General features: G+C 34.4%; 2 protein-coding genes across 2 annotated transcripts; one reads left to right on the forward strand and one right to left on the reverse strand.

The window, feature by feature from the left end:
- Window positions 1-52: 52 nt before the first annotated feature.
- Window positions 53-7,197, reverse strand: LOC129234408 (glutamyl-tRNA(Gln) amidotransferase subunit C, mitochondrial-like). Its single transcript, XM_054868405.1, has 4 exons — window positions 7,029-7,197; window positions 5,590-5,756; window positions 1,676-1,779; window positions 53-187 (listed from the first exon to the last, which is right to left on the reverse strand). The coding sequence occupies exons 1-4, from the start codon at window positions 7,107-7,109 to the stop codon at window positions 156-158; spliced, it is 384 nt and encodes a 127-aa protein (XP_054724380.1). The 5' UTR covers window positions 7,110-7,197; the 3' UTR covers window positions 53-155.
- A 303-nt stretch (window positions 7,198-7,500) lies between these two features.
- LOC129234409 (pleckstrin homology domain-containing family M member 1-like) lies at window positions 7,501-11,708 on the forward strand. Its single transcript, XM_054868406.1, has 2 exons — window positions 7,501-8,775; window positions 10,869-11,708. The coding sequence occupies exons 1-2, from the start codon at window positions 7,501-7,503 to the stop codon at window positions 11,706-11,708; spliced, it is 2,115 nt and encodes a 704-aa protein (XP_054724381.1).
- Window positions 11,709-14,719: the final 3,011 nt, after the last annotated feature.

Consider the following 14,719-nt stretch of genomic DNA (forward strand, 5'->3'; position numbering starts at 1 on the left):
CTGTTTTAGCATTAGATATGAAATAGATTCTGGAAACATAAATATGTTTCTTGTAAGTTTTGTAACAATTGTAAAGTTATAAATATTTATTTAAAAAGGAAGATACACTATAAATAACTATCTGGTAAAAAAAAACACGAACAGAACATAGGTTTCTACTTTTCATCTTGATTCCTTGAAAATGCACCTGTAGAAAAAATTCAAAACTATTGGATGCTATTTTGAACAGATACTTAACAAGAAAAACATTGAATTTAACAGAACTAAGAAATAGCTATTTAAATACACTCATGTTTGTGAAAATTTAAACAACATGAAGGACTCATTGGAAATGAATAAAATTTATTGCACATATAGTGCATAGTGCTACAAATAAATGATCAAAATTACAGATCAGTGAAATGAAAATAACAGACGTAAATTAATATCGAATGTAGCTACCCCGCGCAGGTGTGAGAGCCTGTACACGTTTTGGCTTCGAATCTTAGAGGTGCTGACTGTCACGATTGGGAACCCTTACGAAAATGGTTGATAGAGCATGTGCTAGCAAATAAAAAGGGAAACGCATACTCATTTTGAAATGGATGTTTCTAGTTTCAATTCCATTTATAATGGGATTTCATGAGAGATATTCTAGAAAGGGGTTTTACTTTTAGATTCATTTGTGTAGCCATGGTGAACACGTCATCTTTACGAGGAGGAAATATCTAAATTTATAGCTGATCCATCTATGGATCTTTCGGACGACATTGAAACAACTATGAATTATTTTTATTTTAGTTCTTCATACAGTAGATACTTTCTAAAATTATACCCTAAAAAAAGGCAAAGAATTTAGACGGAGATGTGTCGTTTGCTCGAAGCAGAATAAAAGACTAAACACTACCTATGAGTGTAAAATGCGCAATGCACATTGCTCAGTGCTTTGAAATTTTTCATGAGGCTTTAAAATATGAATTGTTACAATATTCTTCAATTACAAAAATTAAGCGCAAATATTTTTCCTGTTTTGTGCAAAATATATTGTCTAATTTTAATAATCTTAGTTACAGTAAAAAACAATATATTTTGTATTTTTTATAGTTCACTCAACTTTTTTGTTATGATTGAAATTATGACATACGTATTTTGTCATGTATTAAAAAACGGTTTCGTTTCTAGGCGAAGTGTACATTGTATTCATTGTTATGTAATGCGTACTTTCCGAAACTGCGAATTAGGCTTAGCGGGAGAAATTGCCCCGGCCTGTACGCACAGTCTGCATGTATCAGTTGCTGTCCTGAGGGAGCGCTGGCTTCGGCGAGCTGCAGTCCCTAACGGGTTAATACTCATTACAGTAAAAACTTATTCTACTGAGCAAATATTCTTCATTTTCAAAATCTGTGAAATGATCTAACGCAAAAACCTGTTTAACGCACAACCTCTGGTCCGAAGAGATGCATTACAATGGTATTCTACTGTATATGAGGATAAGAACGTTTCGGGGCACTGTGCAAAAAAAGAGGAGCATTTAAATTACAAGTTTGGAGTTTCGTGAAAAAAAAATCTACATTTTTTTTTTTTTTTTTGTCATGAATCTAGGCTTACTAAGTTAGCATGAGAAATAGACAGAAAAATTGTTAGAATGAAAAGTCAACCAAAATGTTCAATTGTGAAATACACTCTTTAGTATTACCTGGTGGTGCAACATAATAAAATTCTTCTTTAACTGGAGCTATTTTCATCAATTTTTCTCTATTTGAAGCTTCTAAAACAACATCATCACGCAAATTTTTGTTCCTGAAATGAAAATGAAAGTAGAACAAGTTATACAAATAATTTTCTTCCTCATTTTGTCATCCTAAGCCTGCATACATCAAAATAATTTCCTTCCTCTCAAATGATTGAAACATGAGCAAGATGTAAAAAGATTGAAATCTCAACAGTAATTTGAAAAAGTTAGATCTAAAATCAGTAATTAACTTACAAGACCTGATCACCAAAATATTACGAAAGATACATAAATATAATTTTTAAAAAATCTCAAATTTGCTTAAATCATAACATATCTTGACGAAAAAAAATCATAATAATCATAAAGGGGAAAAAAGAAAAAATTACATGATACGTATTCATATTTTATCGCCATTTTAAACTTCCTAAACTAATTAGACCAATTTTATTTTCAAAAATCATTATAAGTTTAAAGTAAACACTGGTGAAACTTAATAATAATTTTCACAGGTGATATTGGCTTGAATCAAATTGGATGCAAAGTTTCGAGTGGGCATGGCAAAATGACGCGTGTGCAACCTTTCAACCACACAATATGAAGTAAAAGAAGGGAATTGTTAATGTCCAAGCAATAGAATCACATAGTAAACAAAAACCAGTGAGTTTTATAGAAGCAGATGCAATCAGTTTTGGATAAGCATTAAAAATTGGGGCTATAATGCATAAAAGCGTGAAAAACAGCTAAAATGGGTAAAATTTGTACCCAATCATTTTGGTAAGTATATATGTTTTAGAACTCAAAATCCATGACCCAGTATGGTTTCAGGAAAGTTAAATCCTGTGCTATTAATTTATTGCATTTCTACGACAAGGTTACCTCAGCTTTAGATAACAAAAAATGTGTGTATGTTGTTTATATTGATTTTCAAAAAGCTTTTGACAAGGTACCACATGTTGCTCTTCTCAGCAAATTAGCTGACATAGGAATAGTAGGAAAAACTTTACTTTGGGTTAGAAATTGGCTCACTAGTAGGAAGCAAAGAGTAGTTGTGAGAGGAAGTCATTTTAAATGGAGTGATGTTTTAAGCGGGATTTCTCAGGGATCAGTTTTAGGGCCTCTTTTGTTTATGATCTTTATGAATGACGTCAATGAAGAGATTTCTGAAAGCATGAATTGTTTTGCTGATGATGTAAAAGTTATGGGGATTGTCGAAAATGAAGAACAAGTAAAACAGCTTCAAGAGGATTTAGATCATATTACTAAGTGGGCAGATAAATGGGGTACGGCAGTTAATAATGTAAGGAAATGTCAAGTGCTACACTTAGGTCATGGAAATAAGCATACGAGATATCATTTAAAGGGTTCAGTCATTAATCAAGCAGAAAATGTTATGGATCTGGGTATTTTAATAAATCAGGACTTCAAGTTTAGTCAACAGTACAGTATTGCTAGTAACAAAGCCAACAAAATGCTTTGGTTTATCAATAGATCTATTTCAAACAAATCTAAAGAAGTTCTTCTGCCTTTATGTAGGAGTTTAGTAAGACCTCATTTGGAGTACGCTGTTCAGTTTTGGTCGCCTTATCTGAAGAAAGATATTTTTGTATTGGAAAGGGTTCAAAGAAGGGTAACTAGATTAGTAAGGGGACTTTCAGATTTAGATTATGATACCGAACTTAATAGGCTTAACATGTATAGCCTGGAGCAAAGGAGAGTCAGAGGGGACATGATTCAGTTATTTAAATTTATTAAAATGAAAGATGTAAATGGATTAAATTTTAGAAGGGATAGCAGGACGAGAGGTCATTGTTTTAAGCTATTTAAATCTCAGGCTAACTTGGAAATTATGAAAAACTACTACTTTAGTAGGGTCGTGGGCACTTGGAATAGCTTACCAGAAGAGGTGGTAATGAGCAAGGGGGTGGATAGCTTTAAGAGGGCCATTGATCTTCATTAAGGACTAATTAATTGACTAGGACCAACCTAGCTGGGCCCAAAACCTGTTGCTGGTCGTCAAATTTGTATTTGTATTATTTGTATTTATTTTCTAACAAAACCTGTCTACAATAATATTTTTTTCTCTCTAATAAGCTGGTTGAAGAACCTGATTTTTTTTTCTTCTGTCTCAAAACACGACTACATAATGTCTGGAATGCGAGATAAGAAAAGAACTGATTATTTCTTATGTTAGCCTACCATTTTGTAGCTTAGAGGTAAAACGGAGGGGGAAGACGCAACTATTGAAGTGTGTACAGCTTTTTATATCTTTTGGAAAGGGCGCCCAACTAGGAATGAGGGAGTTTTGTTTCCCCTTCAGTTTCGAACCATTTTTCATTTGTAAAGGACAGATTCCACATGTGATTTGGAAAGGCGACGTTTTAAGCAAAATTCGTTTTTGACGTAATTTGCATTAAAAAGTTCGAAAAAATTAATCAACACATTTTTTTGAAAAAAAAAAATCTGTAAATTTCTTACAAAATAAACTGATGTTCATAATATCTTTGATACAGTTTTATACTTTTTACTTCGCAAAACTTTCATTTTAATCTCTATCTAAGGCAATAAAACTACTTTTTGAATTTGAAATTTTTTATTCAAACTGTCTACAACGATAATTTGTCTATAATGATATTTTTTCACAGTCCCCAGAGTATTGTTCTAGACAGGTTTGACTGTATTAAGGAAAAAAAACTTATGCATGCAAATTGAAATTGTTAACAAAGAATTGAACTTCTACATAACTAGATTAAAATCAGCTGTATAAATAAGTTACATATATATTTATACTTGAATTCATTGTTAACATTTGTGAACATGAACATTTGTGTTCATGTCATTGTTAACACTCAATAAATATGCAAAAAAAAAAAAAAAAATTGACACGTTTTGTTTTGTTTTGATATTTTCTTACAAAATATATTTTCTCAAAAAATAGTTTATGCACAGTTTTGGACAAACGGATTTTGAACAGGACTGTAAAAAAACGTTGTCAGCCCTGCTTTCATCTGCACACATGCATAAATATAGGGAAATTTGATTACCATTATCAAAAATAAAAATAAATAAATAAATAAACTCATGCATACAAACAGAAATTTTAATCAAGAATTCAACTCTTTGTAACTAGATTAAAATCACTTGCATAAAAAAGTTGAAAATTCACATTGAATAATTTTGTGTCAAATTGTTCAATATATTCAATATTAAGCATTATTTTGATACATTTTATTTTGTTCTTGAACTTTTCTCACAAAATACAATTTCTCTAAAAAAAATAGTTTTGGACACTTTCAGACAGTTTTGGACACAAAGGTTTAGGACAGGACAGTAAAAACTAGGATTTTTATTGTAGTGTCCAAAATCTTGCCAACCCTGGCGGGTACTGTACCAGTAAATGCAACATAAGCTTTTATATGCTTCAAATGTGATTTTTAGTTATAATGAGGGGCCTCGCAAAATTCAGCTGCTCACATTCAGTTTTGATATTGCTACGCCACTGTTGAAATTAATGCTCCTGCGTGATCAACTGATCATGTTGGTATCAAGAGTGTAATAATTGTTTGATTAATGCTGCACTCATTGTGTATTACTAGTTGCATGGGTTGGGTGTCTTTAAATTTAGATTGTTTACCTTAAAATTTAGAAAAATATCAAGTGGATTATTTTTTAAAACTACCAATTTCAACTTTGACGCTTGAAGAGAAACTCAAAATAAAGAAACTGCGAAAGGACTATATTTTATTGTTTAGCATTACTAACTATAAATCTCTTCATTTTATATGTATAAATATTATTGTGAATACTTTACACAGCCGGCCCACCCGCTAAATTAAGTCACTAGACACCATTGATATGAACAGTATTATGATAGTTACCTTTCATAAACAGTACTAATAATTGGCTCAACACCTGAAACATCTACTTCCATCAACTGATCCGCAAACTTAATAGCCTTTTCAAGCCTTTCAATACTAGCTTCTGTGCTAAAATCTACTAAGGCAAGTCTTTCCAAACTTTCAATAACATCTTTGCTAACAGCAGCCTGCAAACATGAAAAATAAATAAATGAAAATATAAATAAAAATATACATCAAGCCATACTAAAAGATAATAATCTCTACTCAGTTCATAGAACTGAAAAAACAATGCTACATATTATAATATACAAGAGTAATATGCATATACGTTGAAAAAAATATTTATTTACAAAAAACAGCTGAGGAAATTATATGTTTCTAAATTTGTGATATTTTGTATGCTACGGCTAATGTTAAATTAAGGGGCATTGAGCACCCTCTTAAAATTTGAGTAAGAAGCTCAAACTTTTACAGCATAATGCTATTAGTGAGTCTAAAAAAATTGGGGGTGTCCTGGACTGTAGCTGAAAAAAAGTTTTTTTGAAAAACCCTAGGATTGATCTTTCCGAACTTACCCCTGATCATTAAAAACTAGAACTTTCACTAGAATGTAAAATCAAAGGACAAAGCAAAATATTGGCAGAAAGAATTTCAAAAGTAGAAATTTTCTCCTCTAGTTTTTGGGCATGATGTCAGTCGTCCCGCTCTCCCGACTATTTATTGACCTTGGCCCGAAACGTAAACAAATAATCGGGCAGCTTACATACAATCACTTAACCTATAAAGGCAAAAAAAAAAAAAAATAGGTGTCTCAATTATTATGTAGCTCACATCTTTGTGGCTTTCGCAACTGGCATTTAAAAAATACTGAAAATTTAAAATAGGCATTTAACAACAAACAGCTGTATCATTTCGAATATTTTTTTTTGGGGGGGGGGGGAGCAAGGGTACACAACGAGGAACCTTGCGACCTTTTTCGAGTTTCTCGTGGTACAGTGTTAAGCCCGGGCCCCTTTTGCCTTTCAGAAACAGCCCAATCCACTTATGACTCTAGGCACCATGGACCCAGGTACAAACCAGATCCCGGTGGCATCCATTGCCTACTCACTGTCTCACTCAGTTAGCCACTGAACAGATATAGATATTCTCACACGTAAGTAAAGAGTGGCTACATGCATGGATGCTACACCATCGCAAAACCCTCCCCCATTTACACGAGCTTGGGACCGGCATAGGGACGAGTTTGGTCCCCCGAGACTCCCCTCCATTACGGAAGGGTGGGAGCAAAGGGAAAAAATTCAATGTAAATTTCACACAGAAAAAAACACGCATACGTACATGTTAGTTCAGTAATTTTACACCCCCTCCTCCCCCCCCCCCCCAAACGAAAGGAGCCGCCAACAAAGCAAAAATTAATAAAGAGAAAACGATTAAGTTCTAAGAAGTCAATCTCTTACCAGCGCAGCACAGGATGAAAATTTTCTGGATGTAGTGCCTACAAATTTTAGATGAAAACGTTTTAAAACTAATTTACTCATTCTAATTTCTAGAAATCTGGCCTTTCCAAATATCAGGTCACATTGTGATTTGTTTGTTTACATACCGGTGTCAAACTGGAAAAACCAATCAGCTGGAGTTGAGTATGACCTCATCCTGATAAGGCTTGTTGACTAGCATTATCCATGAACCCTTTCTGTGTAATCAAACTACATTTATTCACCCTTTGATATCGTTAAGATTTTTAGAAAAGTATCTATTAGCATAGATAGCATTTCTTGAGAATATTACGAGACCAATTTGTATCGAAAGTTCGTTTGGAATCGAGAGTGGCCATGGTTTGTTTACACTTTGGCATTGATCACATTTCAACCAAGAACAATCTCCGCTTTGTTTATGAATGAGAGTTATGTATTTGATTATAGAGTAAAAATGGATTTATTATGGAAAAAGGCTGCTCTTCCTAGTATTGAAGACTTTGCTAAAGATCTTATTATAAAGAAAAATTTGACAACAGAACTACGTCGTTCGATCCGTGCTTTACAAGAGGGCAATTTAGAAAATCCTGACATTCCTGATAGCGACGAGAGAGCGAACGCATTGTGCTACGTTTTAGAGGCTGTATTTATCCATGGCCTCAAGGATAAAATATCCGCAAAAGTGTCTTCTGTATTTGGTTCCAATAGTGAGAAAATACCTGAGCCACAGTTTTGGAGCGTAGTTGCAAAATATTGTCACAAAAATGTGATTTTGGAAGTGAACAATTTCAATCAAATCACTACCGACATTGGACGTTGTCGGGCTTGGTTGAGAGTTGCTCTCAACGATGGGTTAATAGTTAGTTACATAGGAACAATGTTGAATGATAAGGGCAGCCTGCAAAAGTATTACAGTTCCTCAGCGTATATGCTGGACGAAGAGCAATCCGACATCATGAAACAACTTTTAGAAGGAACTAGTGTGTTTCATTTTGAGTTTTCTTGTAACAATAGTTCTTTAAACGTTTGGAATAATTTGCCATTAACTCTGGCAAATTTATGGACTCCACCAATCACACCACAGCCTGTAATGCCTGCAGTTGAAGTGATCGACTTTTTCACAGAGCAAAAAACTCAAGCTGAAGTGTACATCAAAACTGAGGCACTCAAGCACAAGGCTGATAGGTCCTCCGTTGCAACACAATCAGATGCCACAGGAGAAGCATCATCCTCTGAAAGTAAAGACACATCTGAATCAGGTAGACATCATGAAATAACAGAAACTTTAGCAGAGCCTCATGACATAAGTAGTCCAAATGGGGCTGTCTCAACCCCTCCCATGACAGAACTTACTCAAAGCAACGAAACAAATAATGTTTCGGACTACACAAAACTTCCAACCATGCAGCCTAATGTTCATCAGCACGACGAGACTTGCTCAAAAATTTCCTCTTCCGATTCTGTTCCAGACTTTGTCAGGGAAATAAGCGATGATTCTCCTGATCACTCTACAAGGACTGGATCGCTGGGAAACAAGCTCAACGAGAAATGTGGCTGGTCATCAGAGTTTGAGCAGGACCGGGAGCAGAAAGAAGCCGATATTGATCAGAGCTATGATTCTCTCTTGCAGAGTTACAATAAAAATCTGAGCAAAGTTGTCATTGGCACCCCGGAACTGGCAGAAACATTTTCTTCCATAATGGGAAAATCTGACGAAGACGAGAGTGAAGTAAGTTCAAAATTTATTGCTGTAATTTGCTCTGCACTCTTGCAAAGCTGACTCTTTGCAGGGTACCTGGACCAACTGGGATGAAGGGAAATGATAAAGCTGATTACCTTGATTGGAAAGGTTCTGATACCCCTTTTGTTGGCCCTGAGCCAGCAATTGGGATTTCAAAAAATCTTATTAGAACTGCTGTTTTTGATATTTTTGGAAGAAAACAGTACCATAACTGGCACAACCTAGATGGACAGCGACAGGTAAAGGAACTTAATAGAGGTTGTCCTCCGCTTTTGGCAAAAATGGACTGATAATTGACACTTTACCTATTTTGTAGAAGAAGCCAATTTAAGGGGCAGGGGATTTTAGGAATCTTTGCCGGAATTTTTTTTAAGTGGAAAATTTACAGACAATATTTCAGCCATCTTTGCTCCAAATGTTATGATAAGAGTGAGCGTTTGAGGACCCTCCCCCTGAAATTTTTTTTCAAATCAAAGTCTAACGCATCTTATCTTAAATCAAATTGTGGGAAAGGTCTGGGTTTGGTGACGGTTCTCCCAAGAAGTTTTTAGCACTTGAGTTTTAAAACTAAATTTAGGTTATGTATTAAGATACTTGGGGAAGAATGGCTGTTTTGAAACCCTATTTCTCAGTCCCTATTTTCCCAGAAATTGAAGACCTAAAAAGTGATAACTTGTAATATAGCAATGTTCTAAGTGGGGCTGTATCATGATTTTAATAGTTTCTCTTCTTCACAAGGAGAGGGATGGGGCAGGTTTTGGTCAATGACAAAAAGGAGCCCTGGGATGAAAGGGACTTAAAGGTTTCTCCCTCAGGCACTTTCTAAACATTAATTCACAACTGCACACATTTAATCTTAGTTGCAAAATTCAAGAGCTACAATTTAACTTTTTGCGTTGGTCCGATGACAAATTTATTTCTATCAAAATTTATCTTTGGGGGGGCTCTAACATTATGCTGGGATTGACGGGTTTTTTATCCATAATTGCTCCAAAATAATGATGGTGGTAGATTAGTACAATTTGGGTAAGTGGTATTCAAGATTATACCGTAGAGGGAGATGGGGCATTTTGGTCTACTTTTCTACTTGGTATTTTATTTCATCAAAAAATTTAATGATCAGTTCAATTTTCTACAGTCTTAAGTATTGCTAAATATTTTTCATCATCACAGATTTTTTGACAGTGTCGAGTTAACTTCTTCTTACATTAATTTTTTAACAGAACTTTGTGAAGTTGACCAATGTGCCTTGGGCCCAGGGCAATAAGAGACGAGAGATGGCGCAAAGTGACTATGGTACAACTAGGTAGTTTGTTGATCATAGAGATAGTCTTGGATACCGCGAGAAACTCTTAATTAGTCAAAGGGTACCACAAATTGAAAAAGTTTGGAAATCCAGTTCATTTCACCTGACCAAGAGGTACAGGTGGCTTGACCCTGGATTAAATATGGAATGTAGCTCCTCAACCTCAGATCAAACATCAGTAGTGTTATTATGTTTGAGCATTTTTAGTTTCATGATTTTTTTCCTTTTTATCTAAAGAGATAAAAAAAACTATTGGGCTCTCTCTAAAGAGGGCCCATTTGGCCTAAGCCCGACTCTGGGGCCGTGGGTAGCTTAGTACTGGGCCGTGGACATCGGTCTAGATTGTAAAAGCCAAAATAAATCCTGGGGTCTAATATTTTTTCCTGACAATTCACTACTGAGGTGTGTTTTTACTCAAAAGCTCTCCATGGCTGTTTGCCAATAAAGAATACGTTTCAAAGAGAACATCACATAAATTGAAGATGAAATCTACTGAATTGGATTCCATTTGAAGAAAATTATATAAGAAATTGAAATTAACTTCAAATGACGAATACTCGTTAGTTAAAATATTGCGTAAATAAATTCTTAAACCACTTTTTTAAACAACTTCATTGGTATCATTCCATTATGAAGTTATATTACTTGTATAGTAGTTATTTGGTAGTTACTGAGCCTCCAGTTTTCCTTTTACCAAACTGGTGGGCCGAATCTACAGAAAAGGTTCGGAACCACTGTTGTAGTCTTATGTTTTTTGTCTTTTTTCTTTTTGTAGGATTTTTCCTCAAGTACAAAGTCTCCTGATTTTGATTTTGAAATTGTTCCCAAGTACTTGACAACAGAAGGGGCTGATGTAGAAACCAAAAGAATGCTCTCCATTATTGATAAAATTTGCCCAGAGCAAGGCTTAGACAGTCAAAATTTCAAATGTTGCGCCTGTGGACGTCCAGTTGGAATGATTTATGGTAAAGCACGTGTATGCAATTTCGATGGCTACAATTATTGTTACGATTGCCATGAGAATGACGAGTTTTACATTCCAGCTCGAATGGTTCACAGTTGGGATTTTAAACAGTATCCTGTATCAAAAAGGTCTCATGCTTTTTTGTTAAGAATGGTCAAAGATCCTATCTTAGACATAAAGATCATAAATCCTTGTCTGTATAACGCTGTTGAAGAAATGGCTCAGATGCAGTTATTGAGGACCCAGTTGACATTCTTGCGCTCTTACATCTTCACCTGTAAAGAATCCATTGTGGAGGAATTAAGAACAAGGTTGTGGCCTCGAGAATACCTGTTTGAGCATGTGCATTTATATGCTATTGATGATCTTTTAGAAATTCCTAATGGAACTTTAGCTAACACTCTGCAGAAAATTATTGTTTTTGCTAAGAATCATGTCTCAAAATGTCAGTTGTGCCTTTTGAAAGGTTTTATTTGTGAAGTATGTAACAATCCTAAGCCCATTTATCCGTTTGACGTCGATTCCACGTACCATTGTGAGAAATGTCTTGCAGTGTATCATGCCACTTGTATGGATGCCAACAAGTTCTGCCCAAAATGTGCTCGTAGGTATAAAAGGCAACAACTGCTTGAATCTGCTTCCACTGACTGAGGTAATATGAATTACCGATACATTTTGGGCTTAAGCCCAAATGTTTAAAGAACTAAAAATAAATTAGTATTGTTTTGTTAAAAACTGAAAACTATTGATAGTTCTTCAAAATACTAAATTGTCTGTCAAATCATTATAAGATGTCTTGAAATGTACAGACATGATGGTCTTCCACAGATCTGAAAGTTCTATTCATTTGGATTGTCTAGCTTTTCTTTTAAAATACATAGTGTACATAAATGAATATCCCAAGTTTGCAGGACTTTCAAAAGAAAAGGTGCTTTTGCTGCTCATTGAAAATAATGTTTACATTCAAAATAGTTATAAGTGTCTTATATGTGCCTTTTCAAAAACAGAGCTGATATTCAAACAAAATTATACTCAGCGCTGTCCATCCCCTCTAGAGCAATGGCACCCTCCTCAAATGCTAAAGCACCAAGAACAAGACAACCCTAAAAAGAGGCCAAGTAAACTCCACTAAAATTTTAAATGGTGCACCTTGTGCCATGAGCGCCCCCCCCCCCCCCCATACAGAGGTCCCATACATACACAAGGGTCTGTGATATTTCATTCCACACTCCCCCCCCCCTTTTTTTTGCATGCATTACCTACAAGGACAAGGAGGCCATTGATGAAGACTTGGGGCGTTCAGTGATCAATCCACGGAAGCAGCATTTTTATCATTTAAGAACCCGTTAATGTAACTGTGAGTTTTTAACTATCTTCCTTAGAATTAAATTACCAGATTTTTTTTTTTTAATCTAACTGGTAACATCCAAATCTATAACTCCATTAATAGTCTTCTCATAGTATTCCACCGTCACGTGCGGGACAAAAATACGCTTAAATTTCATTAACATTTTGTCATATCTCTTAATATTTTAATGAAACAGGGGTAAGTAATTTTTTTAATCTTTACACTTGATACAAAGAAACTCCTGACATAATTATATTTTTATGAAACAATTTTGATATTTAGAATGAAATTTATTTACATGCGTCACGTGCGGGACATCCAAAGTCAACCACTAGTAACTTGCTTATGAATAAGCTCATATTTTTGCTCTATTAATAAAGCAATGACAAAACAAATTTAGATTTTGAAAGCTATGGTTCCAACGTAAGGGAAACATGTCTCATTAGTTTAGAAATAATTATTTAAACCATTGAAAAAAAATATGTATATGCCCATTCCATTGAAAATTGTCATTTTGTCCCGCACGTGACAATTCCTATATTTCATAAAAAATAAATAATTTTTGAAGAAAGTTTTTGCTTGAGAAGTCACACATGCATTTGTGATTTCTTAAGCAACAAAATTTTGTTCATCATCCCTTTAAATTATTATTTTTTATGAAAGGTATGAAGTGTCACGTGCAGGACAAAATTACTGTTTTCCTTGGAATGGCCCAGTAAAAGAATTGGCCTAACGTTTTCAAGTGTTAATTTTAATTTCCAATGAAAATAATTTCTTTTTCTTTTAATATCCCTTCAAATTTAGGATAACTATTTATGTACACCTTCTACAGTGGTTGGTCTCATATATAATAATCTTTTAGATGAAACAAGAGCAAGACTTGCTATCATTTAGCAATCCAGAGGAGCAATTGCTGTTTTTCCTATGTTTTAGAAGCATAATGGATTTATGCCATCTATTTTATTTTCCCCTGTAAATAAAGCTCTAGATTAGCGATCGGCAACAGGCGACCATTTCATTGCGAATGGCTAGTCTTAGTCACCAAAAGTGGCGACTATATGTTTCTTTAATTGTTAAAAATCAAATCGCATATCATGCTAAGACAACATTCTTCCAGTCCTGAGATGTTTAGCGCATCAGTCAACTCCACCTTGGTAATGTAACTCAGAGTAAATTCCCTTAGTTTTTTGCGCTGATTATATTTTTTTAAAAAGTGGCTATCATTTTTTTGTGACTGGTAGCCAGAGGCTACCATTCAGAATTTCTAGTCTAGAGCTTTACTAGTAAACCAAATGATTACTTTAAAAAAAAATGAAAACATTTAAAATATAAATTTACCGTAATAAATATCTGATTTATCTTTATAAAATATTTTGGTCAGTGAAATATATTGTGATATTGTGTGTGCTATAGATGTTCATTTATTTTATTTTACTTTTATTTTTTGTAATCTCATGCCCTAGAATTATAAATTGCCCATCCTTTGTTTTTAAATGAAAAATTGACTAATATGCTTCTAAATAACTTTAATTATTAAATCATGTGTCTGAAACTACATCCAAACTGCAGAACTATAGTGCGCAGCAGTAGAGCCATAGGACTTGCATCCTATTAAAATTCTACTGTCCCCGATTCAAAGATACATTTATATTTTCTCTTGACAACTTCAGTTTTGCATTCCGAGTGCAAAAAGTACTTTGTCAATAGAGTGCAACAACAGTAACTTTCACTATTAAATTTTTTCAATAAAGTTGGACAAGTACAGTGAAACCTGTGTAAGTTGACCTCTTGCGGTGCACTACTTTAGTGGTCAACTTAAACAGGCTCTCTTGGCTTCCTTAAGAGGTTTTCCGCCTCCAACACACCTATTCTAGGCTGATGAGTGCTAAAAAGCACGAAACTGCAGTCCTTGGATGGAATAACTGAACTGGCGGTGTATTTTACGCATAATGCTTTTGTCTGTGATTCTATTACGTGCATATTTGTTTGAAGCATTTATTTTATTTTAATATTAATTTGGCTGCTTTTTGTGTTTCAAATAATTCCTTTATTTGTAATGTGTCTAATATTGTACACTACGATGATGTTATGTTCAATGTTAACTTAATATGATCTACATTTAATATCATATGGGGGGGGGGGTCTTTCTACTGATTACTGTAGTGTAAATTTTCTTTTTTTATTATTAGTAGTAAAATGGAGAAAAATAGTCATATAAGGTTTGGCGTCCAACCTTCGCAGACAAAACTTCATCTGGACGAAACTTCGCTTGGTAAAAACTTTGCCAGGACAAAACTCCCAAGACTTTGCGGGG

Source organism: Uloborus diversus, chromosome 1, assembly GCF_026930045.1.
Source record: "Uloborus diversus isolate 005 chromosome 1, Udiv.v.3.1, whole genome shotgun sequence".
NCBI classification, from domain to species: Eukaryota; Metazoa; Arthropoda; class Arachnida; order Araneae; family Uloboridae; genus Uloborus; species Uloborus diversus.